General features: G+C 38.5%; 1 protein-coding gene across 1 annotated transcript in view; it reads left to right on the forward strand.

Moving 5' to 3' along the window:
• The window catches only part of ZFHX4 (zinc finger homeobox 4), a 149,909-nt gene that overhangs the window by 124,996 nt on the left and 6,305 nt on the right, over window positions 1–18,608 (forward strand). The window contains exons 6-9 of the mRNA XM_085053073.1: window positions 5,708–5,841; window positions 5,997–6,197; window positions 8,534–8,651; window positions 9,474–14,867. Of these exons, the coding sequence (XP_084909199.1) occupies window positions 5,708–5,841; window positions 5,997–6,197; window positions 8,534–8,651; window positions 9,474–14,867 (5,847 nt within the window). The remainder of the gene's footprint in view (window positions 1–5,707; window positions 5,842–5,996; window positions 6,198–8,533; window positions 8,652–9,473; window positions 14,868–18,608) is intronic.

Below are 18,608 nucleotides of genomic sequence, written 5' to 3' on the forward strand. Positions count from 1 at the left end.
GATTCAGCCTAAGAAAGAGGAAATATCATTGAAAACGGATTATGGCTTGGGTAATTTTGATCTCTTGGAATAGACAAAGCCCAGTAATGAAAGCTACTGTCTTTGAAAACAAAACCTCTATGTCATGACATTTACTTGTGCACAAACAAACCCAGGGCCAGCATCTGGTGTAGATACCCAAGGCTTTTTCTGTGTTTGATTTGGCAAATATGTGACTTCACCCATGCTTTTTATGTATGAGATGGAAATCTATGGTCACAATGAATATTACATTGGCTACTTTTGCCGCACGCTATACCTAGTTACATTATGTTGGATTCACTGAAGCAGAAGAAGTGCTGAAACAGGTTGAAGCCTATTAGTTTCAGGTAGTCATATATCTTTTCCTTGTATGCTGATGACAGCAGCATACAAAGGAGGTTGTATTATCCATAAAGACATATAGTTGTGGAGAAAATACCATTTCACATCTGAATTTCTTTACACCCAAATTCCCCCATACTGCAATTTGCTCTTTACATATTAAACATTTTTGAATTTATTTCCAAAAAAAAATATAGGTGGCCCTTTCTATGCCAAGTCAATTCAGAGGACTGACTTAAAGATTAAAGCTTCCTTTAAGTTTGCTTGTTGACGGGCTAAGGTCAGTACCCATCACAGTTTACAACCTCGACTGCTCTTCAGTCACTTTATTTTTTGAGATCAAGAGACTGAGGGAAGGCCGATGATGACAAGGATGATGTTGAGCAAGAAGCTGTGTTGTGGTTTAAAATACATATTCCCCTTGGATGGCTCTGTGACTTGGTCAGAACTGTCTGCAGGGCAGTAAAGCCATGCTCCCGGGCTGACGCAGGTCCTCATGTGCAGTCTCCTCAGGGGCTGGCCTGGACACTCCCAGGAGAGGGGTGACAGCCACGTGCAGCCTGCAGCTCCTACCATGGGCTTTGCCTAGGGGACAGTGTGAACCACTTCACCACTTCAGGGAATTTATTAGCTTTCTCTTTTTCTTAGGCTCATTTGTGTATAGTTGTTCAAGAAAGAATACGGTATTAAAGCTCCAGCAAAAAAGAAAAAAAAAGAAGAAGAAAAATGGAATCTAGAAAAAAATACTGAAGGAGAATTCTCAAAATTCCATCAGGATTAAGCACTCATAAGGGCCAAGTTTAATTAGGACAAACCTATATCCAGATGCCTACTGGGTGCACTACAAAAACCCAGCGTAATTGTTCTGCATTCCCGTGCCAGCAATTACACAAATAACTTTGCAGAAAGATTCATATAAAAACAAGGGCTGAAAAACATGATTGCCTTTGTGCTTTGCAGAAAATAGTTTGTACTGTAAAATGCTGAATCCTTTAGAAACTTTTATTTTCCTAATCTAAATTAATTCTGCATATGTAACATTCCGACCATCATCTTAATTTTCACTCAGCTGACAAGTATTTCTAATGACTGCATAACTGCTTATGTATAATTGAATGTTAATTTGGGCTTTCTCATGAATTGAGTGTTGCAAGTCTTGCCAAAGAAATCTCAGGAAAACCAATAAATTAATCACAATACTAACAAGTTAGACAGGAAAGTGGTGTGACCCTTCTTTAGCATAGAATCTATTAGACAAGAAAGGATTAACATGTATTTAGTAACAGTGTGTTTGTGTAAGCTGTTGTGCTGCATTGCTTACCTTATCTCAAGGAGTAGAGCTTTCAAAATGAGACTTGGCAATATGCAAGTTATATTTGTTGAATATTCATTCAGAATAGAAAAGCCTACTAATGCCTCATTTATATTGTCATTTAAATCTAGTGCCACTTTAGATTAATTATAATCCAAATTACAGCTCTATGCAGTGCAAGAATTAATATGGAATTTATCCAGATTAATACATTTGCATTGAAAATGTAATATGTCTCTGCCATGGCTAAGGGGAGCACTTTTTAATAAGGTAGTAAACATGAGGAAGGATGGAAATTAACCTTCATTATTGCAATGAAAATTATCCTTTCATTCTGCTCTAATTAGAAAGAATACTCTACCAGTAATTATAATTTTAGAATTATTTTGAGTCTGAATAACATCATCTGATATGTCAGAAGTCTTAAATTATGCAATCTTTATCAAATACAAAGATTCATAAATAAGAAAATAGTGGTTTTATCATGACTTTTCAAGGATTTTTTTCTCACTAGTGTATGTACTTTATTAACTTTCTCCTTCATGTTAGTCACACAAACATCTTTATTTTTATTTTGGGGCTTCAGAATACATTACAAAGGTGATGACATCTGAATTGCAGGGAATTGTGTCATTTTTATATTAGCAATCCTACACAAGTTAAATAATTCTGTTACTGACAGGCAATCATTGACTAGTCTATTTCATGGCACTTATCTACAATTAAACTTATTTTTTTAGCTAAATGTATTGAAATTGCATTATTCATCTAAAATAATCTGCGTATTTTGTATTATAAGAAGAACTGCAGTTGTGTTTCACAATTGCAAAAAATAAACCCTACAAATAATGTGTCTCAAGAATAAAAAGTGAGTATTTTTAAAAATGTGAATAACAACTGGTTTTCCTGCAAGTGCCTGGTAAGAATGCCATGGCAGTGGAACATCTAGCTATGAAAACAGTGCCACACAGCATGCTCAAGACCACAACATTTTCTCTTCTCTCTCCCTCCTCCTTTGAAACCCTTCCTATAAGACAGCTTTTCTACAAAAGCTCCTTAAAACAGCAAATTCAACCTGGAAAGCAGAGCATTGACTTAGCGAAATGACGGACTGAGCTGTAGTAGTTGGACCATTGCATGAAAAGCTGAACTCTGGTTTTGGCATGTTCACTGTGGCTCGGGGACTCTGGCCTTCACCATGTGCAGGGCGAGTGACTCCCTTATGCCAGAGGGCAAAACCAGCCACCTTTTTTCTTTTCTTTAAAGCTCACCTTAAGTCCCAGACTCAGTTACAGTACTATTGGCCAGATGTAACTTCAGTCATATAAGAAGTAACAGTGCTTGGGGTTGAATGAATCCAGAGCCAAACGACAACAAAAACAACAAAGCCTCTGTAAACTTTGACAGTTTATATAAATATCATAGTAAACATTGTAAAAAGCTGTGCTTTGTTATGCATTTATTGACCCCAGCACAGTGTTTTATAACTCTACGGTTTTATTATATTAACCGCAAAAGAAATTTAACCAAGAACCCCCCCTTGTTTTTATAGAAACAAGAACTATGTGTTTCATGATTATTATAGGCCCTTTGAAGTAATTAAGTTATTCCATCCTGTGGTGGAAGATGATGTGTAATATTAACCTTGTGTGTGCCCAGGCGCACACAGAGTGCTCTTCAAGATAAATTTCACTAGCAGTTAAATATCACTGCCAAAACACAGTTAGATGCATTTCCAGAACTAAATTTTGAAGGCGAATTTGGTTTGTAGTTTCTGTAACAACCAGTTGAGAACAATCTAGTGTCATGAGGGGAAGACGAGGTGGAATTGTCTCATTTTGTTTTTTAAGTTCAGCTTCCGGTATAACAGTGTCCATTTAGATCAGCTGAGATTCTCGCCCATTTGTCTTTAAAAAGGATATTTTAGAAGTGACATATTATAAAGGTAAGAAACAGTAGAGACATTTTTGACGGATGGAAATTAGAAGAGGTTAATAATTTGAATCTATTCTTCTAAAACCCAAGAAACAACCTTTCTCTCTTAATATAGTATGTCACTTTTTTACTTCCCATAATTCTCACAGTTAAGATACTTATATTATATTATAGTTAAATAATATGTAAATACAGATAGGCCAGGGAGTACTCTATTAATAGTCATAAAGCAAAGTGAGTAATAAAATGGTGCTTTATGTGATTGCATCAGTTAGATTCTACCTTTAAGCATAGGTAGTCCTTTGGGTTGTTGGCCCAGCAGTGACTGAACAGTGTAAAAGAGGCCTCCAGGATCTGTTCCTGCGAGTGCAAAAATTCAGGAGGCTCCTAAAAGGAACTTGTTCAGATGATAAACCAATGATGACAAATTGTTCATTATAAATAGGGAAATAAGGCAGGAATAAAGCTTTAATTTGAGCTAGAGCATGCCAAAATTACTGGCCTAAATTACACCAAAAGAAATAATTAACAACTTAGGGATGAAAATCAATGTGTGGGGAAATCGTCATTAATGTATAAGTCATAAAATATGTTTTATGTTTCTTTTTTTAATAAGTGCCCTGCAGAAAATGTCCCTGCATGATTCAGTTTTCAGTTGGCTATTATTTTACCAGAAGGATTTGGTATTTACCTTAAAAACTATTCTCTTATTTTATTTCTCTGTAATGTTGTCTTTGTGAGATCAAATATTGCACAAAGTCTATATGAAAATAATAATAATAATAATAATAATAATAATAGAAAGTTCTTGATTTTGTCTTTTCTTTGTTCATGTTTACTTTGTTGCCAAAATGTCCATGACCTTATTTTTAAATTAATCCTAGGTTATTGTGCAATGAGGTGCAATTTGTTCATTTATATGAACCTTATGTGGATTGAAAAAAATCAAGATAAATCTTCATGCACAGCATACAATCAGATTACCTCTGGACTATATATTTACGTTGGGTCTGATAGCAATCAATGGTTTAGCTTCATTGCATTTCAAGATGTATTTGCACCCAGTGTCCAGTGATAGTGTCCTCACCCTGGAAATAATTTAGTTGCAAATTGACTGGAAGATGGTGAAAATTGAAAGTTAAAATTAGAAATACTCATAATAAACAGCAGAAAAAAGGTCAGATGATGCCGCACTATGATGAGATTGGAATGGTTGGTAAATGAGGTTTTGTGTTTGTCGTGAGATGTATGTGACATGCCTACCCAATGCTCTTGTAATATCCAGCCTAGCAGAAGAGATTATCTGGCAAATTGATGCTGGAAAGAATTTTCTGATGGACTGGGAAATTAGAATTGCACTCTTTTCTTTGATGTGTGCAAGACTGGGCCGCATTACACAGCTAGCTCAGGCATAATATTAAATATAGTATTTAATACTTAATAGTACAACTATCTATAAAAAACAATTATATTCTGGTTTTGATCACAAATGCCAGACTATAAAAATTCACAGTGTAAACATCTAAAGCAATCCCAAATGACTGATCTTTGTATATAATTAATATTAAGTTAGCTCTGAAATCCTATTCTCCACAGTATTTCTTTTAAAGCCTTGCTATATTTAGCTTCAGAATTGTAACCAGGCAGGAGTTATCAAAACAGCACAATAATCATATTGCTCAGACAGTTTAGAAAAGAGAGAGTGTAATTAAACAGCAGCAAATTAATTATTTTGGAAAACAGGCTTTTTAAGCAAAAGCTGATTTGTTTCAGTGTCATACACAAATTCATACTGAGCTGCTAAAGAAAGAACATTATTGATTAATCTTTTAAGGCAACCTAGGGTTATCTAAACAGTAGAGAAGAGTCCATTTTTAAATGTATTTATAGAGTATCAAGGAAGGATAAAAGTGTATTTTCACCTTTGTGCCTACCAGAGTTGTTTCATTCAAGTTTATTTTTTCCCTGAGTTTAAAAAACAAACAAACAAACAAAGGCCCTCAAAGACAATAGAGACCTTTGAAGTCAGAGCCTTTTTGTAAACCAGGATATTTTAAAGTTTAAAACATGTTCTTAAAAATTATGTTTTCAAAACAGGAATAGTCACACCAGAGAAGGAACCAAAAGTGAACACTGTGGTAGGGGCGCAACAGCTTCTTCTGGCAAAAGAAGAGGATGGTGCAGCTAAAAAATCAAAGCCTTCAGAGGACAATAAATTTTGTCATGAGCAGGTAAAAGGAAATGTAACAATTTAATTGCATTCTAGAACTCTTTTTCAAATAACTCAAGAATGAAACAGAGATGATATGCTGTTAAAATAGCTACATCAGCAAGTTATAAAAAGCACACTGACTAATAGCCTGCATCTTAACTTGATTTTTTTCAGTTTTATCAATGTCCTTATTGTAACTACAATGGTAGGGATCCAAATCGTATCCAGATGCATGTCCTGTCACAGCATTCAATGCAACCTGTTATCTGCTGCCCCCTCTGCCAAGATGTCCTCAGCAACAAAATGCATCTCCAGCTTCATTTGACCCATCTGCACAGTGTGTCCCCTGACTGTGTGGAGAAACTGCTCATGACAGTAAGTGCTCCAAATACTGATGCACATGCTACAGAAGCATACTTGGGCCTTGTGGGCAATGTGTTTGTTGTGACGTGGTATTCAGGTAGCCTGAGGAGGGGAGTGGGTCAGGACTCTTAGGTTCTCTTGTAAGCTCATCTAGTGACTGCCGTCCCTTGGGAAAATGGCTGAAGGTGGATTTCACAGATGCAAAAAGCCTGTAATTCCTCATTGACATTAACCTTGGAAAAGTCAAGCCACTCCATGTCTCTAAGTGCATACCTGAAAATTCAGTATAGTAATATGCAGGTCTCAGAAGTATTGTGAGTTCTGTTAGTAAAATAATAGGATCTCCCTGAAGAATGTAGTTCCCAAATGTAGAAGAATTTCTGTGTATAGCTCAAATGTACGTTACATTACGTGAAATTCACTGTAAAATAGCAGCCTAAACATCCATTCAAAACAATGTCAGTGAAAACACAATCAGGTCTAGCACATATTTTTTATTACAGCATAAGTTCGTTTAAAAACCAGGCCTCCTAAGAAACATTGACTCTGGTTGTCTTGCCTTCTAACATGGAAATGTACTCAGAAATCTCAGTGATCCAACTCCTTAAATATTTATTTCTGCATCCACAGATGACTTCTTCATTTATTTGCTTGTGGTTGTAGGTCTACCACCTCATTCCCAAGTTAAGTGACAAAAATATTAGAAAGACTTGAGAGCTCTTGATTGAAGGTGTAGAACTTATTGTGCTTAGAGCTGATGAGCGAATACATACTTGGGGATCTTCTTTTCTTTTCCTTGGTGTTATACTAATTATATGTCATCTGACAGATGATGTAGTTTTGGTCCACTGCAAGGAAAATGAAGTAGAAATTTAACTTTCACAGACCCCTTTAGGAAACTGGAAAAATATGGAAAATCTCCCCCTCCATATTAGAGCAGCATTAGCTTTCTTCTCAAGTTCTTCATGATTCCCTCTATGCTGATAATAAAGCAACTTTGAAATCTTTCCTCACCAGGTGCTGGAGAGGTATCCCAATGTTTCTGAGAGGGGGAAAAAACCTGGTGTTTCCCAAAGAAAAAGATTGTAAAACATAATCTGTACAATTGAAATTGTCATAGTTCCTATCATTAATATTCTCTGTCCATAACTGAACCCTCTGACAACAAGATAAATACTATTTATAGCAAATTTTTCTTTTCTGGGACATTTACAGTTCTCTTCATGAATTTTTTTAAAAGTCTTTCGTGCCCAAGTAAACTCAAAGTCACTAGTCCTATGAGAGGATGCTTTTAATGCCATGTTTAAATCACAAATATACTGAAACTATTTTTTTAAGAAATGTCTAGAGTATTTTTTCCAAGAGGCAATTTGTGTGTGGGTATATATAAATAAATGTATATATGTATGTATGTGTATATATATATATATATATATATATATATATGTAATTCTTATGTATCCTAACTTCTGCCCATACCTCGTAACAAATGTAGCTTCCATTATTTATTTACAACTCAAAAGTATCTTCTGTGAATAATCTTTTTACCTCTATATGAAGGAAGTACTATCCTTCTGTTAGAGATGAGGAGAGCAGCAGTCTAAACTCATTTACCCAAAGTCCTTTAGACAGAATCTGGCAGTGAGGGAGCTTGAACTAAGACTTGATAAGTCTTAATAGGACCATCGTATATTTCTGATACGAATTTGTTTTAAAGATCAAAGGAAAATCATGAAATTTGGAACGAATATTCATGTCAACAAAGCATAACACATCAGGTAAAGCAATCTGAATAAGATACATAAGCAGTTGAAATCAAGAAAGAGAAAAATCCAATTTTAAATGAAAGTAAGTTGTTACTTCTGAAGTGGATTAGACATAATTTCCCTTCAAAGATCATGGAATGTCCAGTATTTGTGTAAAAAAAAATACAGGTGAAGAAAATGGGGAATGCCCTTAGTCAAGGACTGACTGGTGACCATATCTCAACATGATTTCTGTCTTTGGAGGATATCCTAGGAGGATTCCCCTGATAAATCAAATGACCTTGGCAAAGTCAGCAAAACCTTCTCTGTGGTGACACTGAGACCAATGAAATATTGAGTGCATGTAGTTCTATAGTATCCCCTTATTGTGGATTATTTTGTGTTGATTCTCCACCAAGGGACACATGATGCTCTGGATTGTGGTCGCTCAGAAAACATTATCAAGGGCTGAATCAGGATCTTGATTTAGTACTGACAGTCATCCAGATACAGTAGATCTTTTGAGTTATAATTTAATACTGTTGCATAGTATTAAATAGTGGGACTTGTTCTGTAATAATGCCATATTCTTGGTTTTCAAAGGTTCCTGTACCAGATGTCATGATGCCCAATAGTATGCTATTGCCAGCAGCTGCTTCAGAGAAATCTGAACGTGACACACCTGCGACCATTACAGCTGAGGGATCTGGGAAATATCCAGGTATGCAAGAAAAAACCCAGACATTTAAAAGCTAGGTACGGGCCATTTAGAAATAAACTGCTTGTTTCTTAGTAAAGGGAATCTATTTCTGGCTTGCTTAGAGCCCCAGAAATAAAAAGATAAATGTAATAAGGGGTCTGAATTTGGCTGAGCTACTAGAATGCACATGTATGCCAGACTGTTTGCTTTTGGTGGAAATAAAATCAAACAGCAGTGCTTAGCCACTTTGAAGGCAAGATTCTCCTTGTTTAACCAGCAAATAAGACTCAGTCCTAAAAGACAGTGGCACTTTCACCATCAATGGGGAATGTTAGGTAAGTGATTTTGTCTTCATTTGCAATATTAGGTTTCTGATCCTGGACACTTACTGTGTTATGCACTGGGAAGCTTTGCTACTTGCCGCAGCATGCTCTTCCCTCTCTTCTCAGACCACTGTCCCCCTCCTTTCTAATAATCTGTCCTACCTATTGTCCTGATTTCTACTCTTTCCCTCTTTCCTGTTGTTTATTTCCTTTCCTTGTTAGGTGCTCCCATTGTACCAATAAACTACTGCCTTTTGACAAAGAAAAGCCCTACGCCACTCCTTGGCCAGACGCCACTGCCAATCTGATTGTTGTGTATGGGTTTTATTCCTTTTTTTAACCTCCTGTTTGTCCTGCCTACTTTATTCTCTGAGACAAGGACGGGTTGTTATATTTTGCTAAGCCGACACGTGACATACCAGGTGCCTTTCCTGATTTCGGGTGAAAAAAATAAATTAAAATGAATGCTCTGTGCTTTCTCTTCTACTTGTGTAAAAGATGCTTCACTTTCTTTAACTAGGTGAAAATCCTGTGGATGAGAAGAGTACCCCTGGGGTCGATGAATCAAAAACTGGAATGGAAATTAAGACTGAGGAGCAGAAGCCACCTAAGGAATCTACTGAAACACCAGATTGGAATAAGAGCAGCAGTAAAGATACAAAGACCACTGACTCCGTGACAGACCAGCTAAATGAACAGCAGAAGAAGCAACAGCTGTCTGTTTCTGACCGCCATGTCTATAAGTACCGTTGTAACCATTGTAGCTTGGCTTTTAAGACTATGCAGAAGCTTCAGATACATTCCCAGTACCACGCTATACGGGCGGCTACCATGTGTAGCCTTTGCCAGCGTAGCTTCCGTACATTCCAGGCTTTAAAAAAACACTTGGAAGCAGGCCACCCTGAACTCAATGAAGCTGAACTTCAGCAGCTGTGTGCATCTTTACCTGTCAATGGTGAACTCTGGGCAGAAAGTGAAAGTATGGCACAAGATGATCATGCACTAGAGCAGGAAATAGAAAGAGATTATGAGATGGACCAGGAAGGTAAAGCAAGTCCTGTAGGAAGTGATAGTAGCTCTATTCCAGATGATATGGGCTCGGAACCAAAGCGGACCTTACCTTTTAGAAAAGGGCCAAATTTTACTATGGAAAAATTTCTAGATCCATCTCGCCCATATAAGTGTACAGTGTGTAAAGAGTCTTTCACCCAAAAGAACATTCTCTTGGTCCACTATAACTCAGTGTCCCATCTGCATAAACTGAAAAAGGTTTTGCAGGAAGCATCAAGTCCTGTCCCTCAAGAAACCAACAGCAGCACTGACAACAAACCCTACAAGTGCAGCATTTGTAATGTTGCGTATAGCCAAAGTTCTACATTGGAAATCCATATGAGATCTGTGCTTCATCAGACAAAGGCAAGGGCTGCAAAACTAGAACCAAGTGGTAATATAAGTAGTGGAAATAGCGTAGCAGGGAATGTTAATAGCCCCAGCCAAGGAATGCTAGAATCTATGAGCTTACCAGCAGTTAACAGCAAAGAAACACATTTAGATGCCAAAGAATTAAATAAAAAGCAAGCTTCTGAATTGATTTCTGCTCAGCCTACACATCACCCACCCCAGTCACCAGCACAACTTCAAATGCAACTACAGCATGAACTGCAACAACAAGCTGCGTTCTTTCAACCGCAGTTTCTAAATCCAGCTTTTTTGCCTCACTTTCCAATGACACCAGAAGCACTGCTCCAATTTCAACAGCCTCAGTTCCTTTTCCCATTCTATATACCTGGGACAGAATTTAGCTTAAGCCCAGATCTGGGTTTGCCTGGTTCTGCCACATTTGGTATGCCTGGAATGGCTGGTATGACAGGATCACTGCTCGAAGATTTGAAGCAGCAGATACAAACTCAGCACCATGTTGGCCAAACCCAGCTACAGATACTGCAGCAACAAGCACAACAGTATCAGTCCACCCAACCCCAGCTTCAGTCCCAAAAGCAGCAGCAGCAAAGTAGTAAGCTGATGAAAGCAGAGCAAAATAGCTTAGTAAGTACAGACTGCCAGCTGATAAAGGATATGCCATCATATAAGGAGTCAGAAGAAGTTTCTGAAAAACATGAGAAGCCAAAGCAAGAATTTTCTGAGAATGAAGGACTAAAAGAAAACAAAGATATGAAGAAGCCAAAGTCCTCAGAACCAGCCATCCCACCACCCAGAATAGCTTCTGGAGCAAGGGGGAATGCAGCCAAGGCTTTGTTGGAGAACTTTGGGTTTGAGTTAGTTATCCAATACAATGAGAACAGACAAAAAGTGCAGAAAAAAGGCAAAACAGGGGATGGTGAAAACACAGACAAACTGGAGTGTGGAACCTGCAGTAAACTTTTTTCTAACATTCTTATTCTGAAGAGTCACCAAGAACATGTGCATGGACATTTTTTTCCATATGGAGCATTAGAAAAATTTGCCCGGCAGTACAGGGAGGCATATGACAAACTTTATCCAATTTCTCCATCTTCTCCAGAAACAACACCGCCTCCGCCACCACCTCCTCCACCACCTCCTCCTCCTCCTCCTCCAACTCCTTCTCAGCCTTCTTCAGCTGGAGCTGGAAAAATTCAAAACACAACTCCCACACCTTTGCAAGCTCCACCACCTACACCTCCACCACCTCCTCCTCCACCACCACCACCTCCTCCACCACCACCACCACCATCAGCCCCACCTCAAGTCCAGCTTCCTGTTTCACTTGATCTCCCACTTTTCCCTCCAATTATGATGCAGCCAGTGCAACATCCTGCACTGCCTCCTCAGCTCACCCTCCAGCTGCCACCAATGGATACTTTATCTGCTGATCTTACCCAGCTTTGTCAGCAGCAGCTGGGATTAGATCCCAATTTCCTGCGGCACTCTCAGTTCAAGCGTCCACGTACAAGAATCACAGATGACCAGTTAAAAATCTTGAGGGCTTATTTTGATATTAACAATTCTCCAAGTGAAGAGCAGATCCAAGAAATGGCTGAGAAATCTGGTCTTTCCCAGAAAGTTATCAAGCACTGGTTTCGAAACACACTGTTTAAAGAACGACAGAGAAATAAAGATTCTCCATATAACTTCAGCAACCCTCCTATAACAGTACTGGAGGATATCAGAATAGATCCTCAACCTTCAGCTGTAGAACCCTACAAGTCTGATGCGTCTTTCAGCAAGAGGTCATCCAGGACTCGGTTTACTGACTACCAGCTTCGTGTCCTTCAAGACTTCTTCGACACAAATGCTTATCCAAAGGATGATGAAATTGAACAGCTTTCAACTGTACTAAACCTGCCTACTCGAGTTATTGTTGTATGGTTCCAAAATGCACGACAAAAAGCTCGCAAAAGTTACGAGAATCAAGCTGAAGCTAAAGACAATGAGAAAAGGGAACTGACAAATGAGCGTTACATCCGAACCAGTAACATGCAGTATCAGTGCAAAAAGTGCAGTGTGGTTTTCCCCAGGATCTTTGATTTGATTACACACCAGAAAAAGCAGTGTTATAAAGACGAAGATGATGATGCTCAAGATGAAAGCCAAACTGAAGACTCTATGGATGCCTCTGATCAAACAGTGTATAAAAACTGTACAGTTTCTGGCCAAAACGACTCCTCGAAAAGCCTGACAGTCACTGCAGCAAGCTCTGGCTCGGGTTCCAGTACTCCTTTGATTCCATCACCCAAACCAGAGCCTGAGAAGGCTTCTCCTAAACCAGAGTCCACAGAAAAACCAAAACAAAATGAAACCACCTCTAAGCAAACAGACACAGCTTCCCAAAGCACCAAATCAATGCAGTCTACTCCAGTAACATCTTCTGACCCTCAGCCCTCAGCTTCTCAACCACCACAACAAAAGCAATCCCAGATTGTAGGGAGACCTCCTTCTGCATCACAAAACACACCTGTTCCTTCCAGTCCTTTGCCAATTTCAATGACTTCTCTACAGAACAGTCTACCTCCTCAGTTATTACAGTATCAGTGCGATCAGTGTACAGTTGCCTTTCCAACTCTAGAACTTTGGCAAGAGCACCAGCACATGCATTTCCTAGCAGCCCAAAACCAATTTCTTCACTCACAGTTTTTAGAAAGACCAATGGATATGCCGTACATGATATTTGACCCAAATAATCCTTTGATGACTGGACAGTTACTTAACAGTTCTCTCGCTCAGATGCCACCACAAACTGGCTCATCACATACAGCACACCCTGCTACAGTTTCTGGTTCCCTGAAACGAAAACTAGATGATAAAGAAGACAATAACTGTAGTGAGAAGGAGGGAGGAAACAGTGGAGAAGATCAACATCGTGATAAACGTTTAAGAACTACAATTACACCAGAGCAGCTGGAAATACTCTATGAAAAGTACCTGTTAGATTCCAACCCCACCAGAAAGATGCTAGATCATATTGCACGTGAAGTGGGACTGAAAAAGAGAGTCGTACAAGTCTGGTTTCAGAACACAAGGGCCCGAGAAAGAAAGGGACAATTCCGTGCAGTTGGTCCAGCCCAGTCCCATAAAAGATGTCCTTTTTGTCGAGCTCTGTTTAAAGCAAAATCAGCTTTAGAAAGTCATATCCGGTCTCGACATTGGAATGAAGGAAAACAGGCCGGTTACAGTTTGCCGCCGAGTCCTTTGATATCAAATGAAGATGGAGGAGAAAGTCCACAAAAGTACATATTTTTTGATTACCCATCACTGTCATTAGCAAAAACTGAGTTAACAAGTGAAAATGAATTAGCCTCCACTGTATCAACCCCTGTTAGCAAAACTGCCGAAATGTCACCGAAGAACCTTTTAAGTCCTTCTTCTTTTAAAGCAGAGTCCAGTGAGGATATAGAAAATTTGAATGCCCCTCCTGCTGACTCTGGATATGATCAAAACAAGACTGACTTTGATGAGACTTCATCAATTAATACAGCAATCAGTGATGCCACAACAGGGGATGAGGGGAACAATGAAATGGAAAGCACAACTGGCAGTTCAGGGGATGCAAAACCTGCATCACCCCCCAAAGAACCAAAACCGCTAGTGAATGACACACTGCCAAAAGCAGCAACTACACCTACCAGTGAGAATACTGATGATAAATTTCTCTTTTCCCTAACAAGTCCTTCAATACACTTCAGTGAAAAAGATGGCGACCATGACCAAAGTTACTACATTACTGATGACCCTGATGATAATGCCGATCGCAGTGAAACTTCTAGCATAGCTGATCCAAGTTCACCTAACCCATTTGGAGCCAGCAATCCCTTTAAATCCAAAAACAGTGATCGGCCAGGCCACAAACGTTTCCGAACACAAATGAGTAACCTTCAGCTTAAAGTTCTCAAGGCTTGCTTTAGTGACTACCGGACTCCAACCATGCAGGAATGTGAAATGCTAGGGAATGAGATTGGTCTGCCCAAACGTGTGGTTCAGGTCTGGTTTCAGAATGCCCGGGCAAAAGAAAAGAAATTCAAAATTAACATAGGGAAGCCATTCATGATCAATCAGACTGGACCTGATGGGACAAAGCCAGAATGTTCTCTATGTGGCGTGAAATATTCTGCACGTTTGTCCATAAGAGATCATATCTTTTCCAAACAGCATATTACAAAAGTGAGAGAAACTGTGGGAAGTCAGCTGGACCGGGAGAAAGATTATTTAGCTCCTACAACGGTTAGACAGCTGATGGCACAGCAAGAATTGGATCGCATAAAGAAGGCTACTGATGTGCTAGGATTAACAGTACAGCAGCCAGGCATGATGGACAGCAGTTCTCTTCATGGTATCAGTTTGCCAGCAGCTTATCCAGGACTCCCTGGCCTTCCTCCTGTTCTTCTGCCTGGAATGAATGGTCCATCCTCCTTACCTGGATTTCCACAAAGTTCAAACAGTAAGTCTATAAGGGGATGATTTTCTCACTTTAGTAATTTGATCATCTTGCACAGTCACCATCCCTTTCTAAGACACAGCACATTCTGCATTCATATCATGCTTGCTAGACTGGTGTGAATAGCTAAAAAGTACTCCTATGAGGTGTACTCAGTGCATTTCTCCACTGTTGCTGTAGCCTGGATCATATATCTGACTTCTTAAAGAAAAAAAAGATAATGTTTTTAGCCCATACTATGTTTTTCTAACAAAATGAATAGAAATATGTCATTGTTATGCTTGTTTGTTTTGAGTGATACTCTTTTAGTCAAAACTTGGGTTAGAATTTTCTGTATAAATTTTTATATGCAAATGTTTAATGTAATATCTGATGAAGTACAAAATACATTCTCACAATATCAGTTCATCAGGCAATTGGTTCACCCCTTAGACCAGTCCAACCTGTTGTTTAATCCAGAATGAATATAAAATGCTGCCCAGGACTCTCTATTATAATTCTGCATAACTGCCTGATAAATAAAAAGGAGTTTGTTGAAGGTGATTTGTAAAGGCAGTTTCAATTGTGATCCAAATTCCAGGATTTTATCAAGTCATTGCAGATGTACTACTTCATTTGGGCATGCACTTTTAACTGAACATGTAACTCATTTTACTGACAGTTTTGCCTCTCATTTGACTCTGGGTTTTGCTCACATTGGAAAGCACTTCCTCTTGCAATAAGTTTCAGTGATGTTCGTAAGTTTCCTGCAGCATGGTTTTTTTAGTCCTCAAAGAATGAACCTAATTTATTCCTTGAACTAGGCTCCAGTTTTGCAGCCTAGGCTCGTAGTGACTGCAGCCTTGCAGATTGAAGATCCCCCATGCATCTTCTAACTTCGTATATTCATATCACATATGTGCACAGAAGAGTTAGGAAGCTAATTAAGACCTCTTGCCTCATTTTATCCAGTAATCCCACTTGCTGTTGATCTCTAAACTTTGCTTTAGAAAGCCACACACTTTGGCAAGTAAAGTAGAGGCTTAATCACCAGTGTTATTAGACATACTAAGACTGTAGCAATGTCTTCTCTACTACCCAGGTCTACTTTGATTGATGATGATCATGTTATTGTTTCCCTAAGTGGTGGTCAAAGCATCTTGTTTTTCTCTTCATTGGATCAGAGAGGCTTTCCTTCCACAATGGAGTCTCTGGCTGAGTGCCCTCTGGCTTTTGTCAAACAGTTATTGGCGCAGAGATTGCACATAAAGGAAATACAAAGTTGCTGTATTTCCTTCTTAATGGCATACTGTGTCCTGGTCCTAAAATGGCTGGTTGCTGTTCATTAAAATTATAGATATGGTTTCCCTATATAACTTTGCAAAATAGCTTTGGCTAGGTTGACCTTCAGGTAAAAAAGGGCTTCAGAAAACTCAGGCTTTGTCCATACTGGTAAAAGAAATTTACTTGGGAATATATTATTTTAGTTCAATACCGAGAAGTTCCAAAGTTCCCATGCAAAGCATGTCTGGGGAATGGTGTGGACCCATGATAGCCCCTCAGCTGTGCTCAGGAGTTGTTTAGGAGGAGGCTAGTTGGCCCAGGCCAAAACAAGGTCAGTGACCATTCTTACTGTTTAACTTTACAGAAGGTTGACCCTCAGTTTCTGGAAAATGTTCCCTGATACACTTTAACTCACTAGTATCAATGTAGCCTCAATGTCTGTAAATTGTCCTGTTAATAATACACGAGGGATTATTACAGGCCAACTGTTCCATAACAATTTCATATTCAGATTTTCTAATTTCCGCCAAATATCTCTTCTTTGATATCATGCACAGTGCACTGCCAATTGAGATGAATTTTTACCCTCTTTCATCTTGCATTTTTTTAAGGTTAATTAGCCCATTGTGGGCAAAGCCGACTGTGTAAACCAGCTACTAGAATCCTGTTGTTAACTTCCTCTTCTGCCATATGCTAAACAGACCCTACATCCCCCTTTTGTTGCCTGGAAAATACTTGCATATATAAATCTCCATTCCCTAATGATACATAATGGAGCAGTGATAGTGAGTCGAAGGGAAAAAAAAAGAAAGATTATTTTAATCATTCATCATAGAAAAACAGTAATGTACTTAGATGTGCTCCAGTATGTGCTCAACACTAGTATTTTCTGCACCTAATTAACCCATTTCTGTTGTCTTCTCTACCCTGCTCTGTCTGATAGCTCACATTCATATTTGATGCTAAGAATCATTTAAGAAGTATCTTTTTGGAAGCAGGCTTCCAAGCTTTTCCTTGGCCACAGTTCTTTCAGCAGCGTGCATTTTCTTAGCCAGCAGGACAATTGCTCTGCATCGTTCTTTGCATGAAGGGTTGGCTGGAGCTCCCTGACAACTCACTATCTTACAGTTCAAGTCTACTTCTTGTGGATGCCTCTGCAAGTGTGTCATTTCTTCTCTCTAGCACCCAAACCCAAAACTGCATTTCAGAAGAAGCCTCACTGAGGTCCCTTATATTGATATATGTACTTGTTTTCACTGATGCTTACAGGGTTGGTGACTGTTTTTCCTGCAGAAGAGCCCATCCATTCTGTCCTACATGTTTGTTTAAAGAACAGTGTTAACATTAGCAAGATCCTCAATTTGAAAGAAAGTGTTTACTAAGACAAGGAACTATTGAAACCTAATTGTAAACTTCATACTTTAAATTCTCTTTTGTGATTCTCTTTCCTCATGCTAGACAGAGAAATAACCCTGATTAGTTTCTCTGCTTAATACCAGTTTATAAGGGATTTTACTTTTCATGTTCGTGCATCCAGTATCTTTTATGGATTTCCAAAATACAGAAAACCCAGCTAAATTTTGCAGAATATATGCTTTTCTAAATGTAGTATTTTCTTTTACAAAAGGTTTGAAATGGAACACTTGAAAATAATGCTAATTCACAAGAGATGGAACAATTCAAACTACAGTTCATTTTATCTTCTTTATATAGTGCTTCAACTGGATTATTATTTGTGAATATTACTAGATTTAGCAAAATAAGATAGCTTCATTTCTGAATAAAAGGATACATTAACTTTAAATTCAGTTATTTTGCTCGAAAACAAGTGGGTTTTAATGTCAGAATTGTTATGTGGTTCTGAGATTATGTGTCACAGTCCTCTCACCTGTGGGATACATTTTTTTAGATAATATAATTTTATCATCTTATGGGCATCAAATGCTGAGCAAGGTCTGAAAATTACTGCAGTGTTTGCTCAGCATAATTCCTAATAAGGAGTTACTTGGTGGAATTCTAATTCATACAGTATTTTAGTTCCAGCTCATCTTTGTTCTTCAAGCTCCTTCTTATTTTCTAGGTGATTGTAGATAGAAGAGTTCACCTGCTGTTTTCAGCTGTTCTTAAAATTCACATACTCTTTTTTTCCTAGCTTTGTGTTTTTGCCTATGATCCCTTGCAGAAAGCTAGTGCTTCATCTTGCTTCTAGCTATTAATACTGGTTCTATGAACCTTTTAATGTCATCATCATTACCATAGGTTCTTTGCACATCACTTAAGCCTGTGCTGCCTTGAAGATTCACAGCAGCTTTTTCCAAGAATGCACACATCACTGGGTAATATGTACTCAGTGGGTTTTTGAAATCTTATCAAGAGAGAAATTTGATTCAGCAGCAATGACTTTCGTTATTATTAGTGCATTAAACTCTGTTCTCTGTTTGCTTTTGGCCCGTTGGTAGCAGTTTCATTTTTATATTTTTA

The sequence above is a fragment of the Lichenostomus cassidix genome, chromosome 2 (assembly GCF_008360975.1).
Source record: "Lichenostomus cassidix isolate B80296 chromosome 2, HeHo_3.0, whole genome shotgun sequence".
NCBI lineage: Eukaryota > Metazoa > Chordata > Aves > Passeriformes > Meliphagidae > Lichenostomus > Lichenostomus cassidix.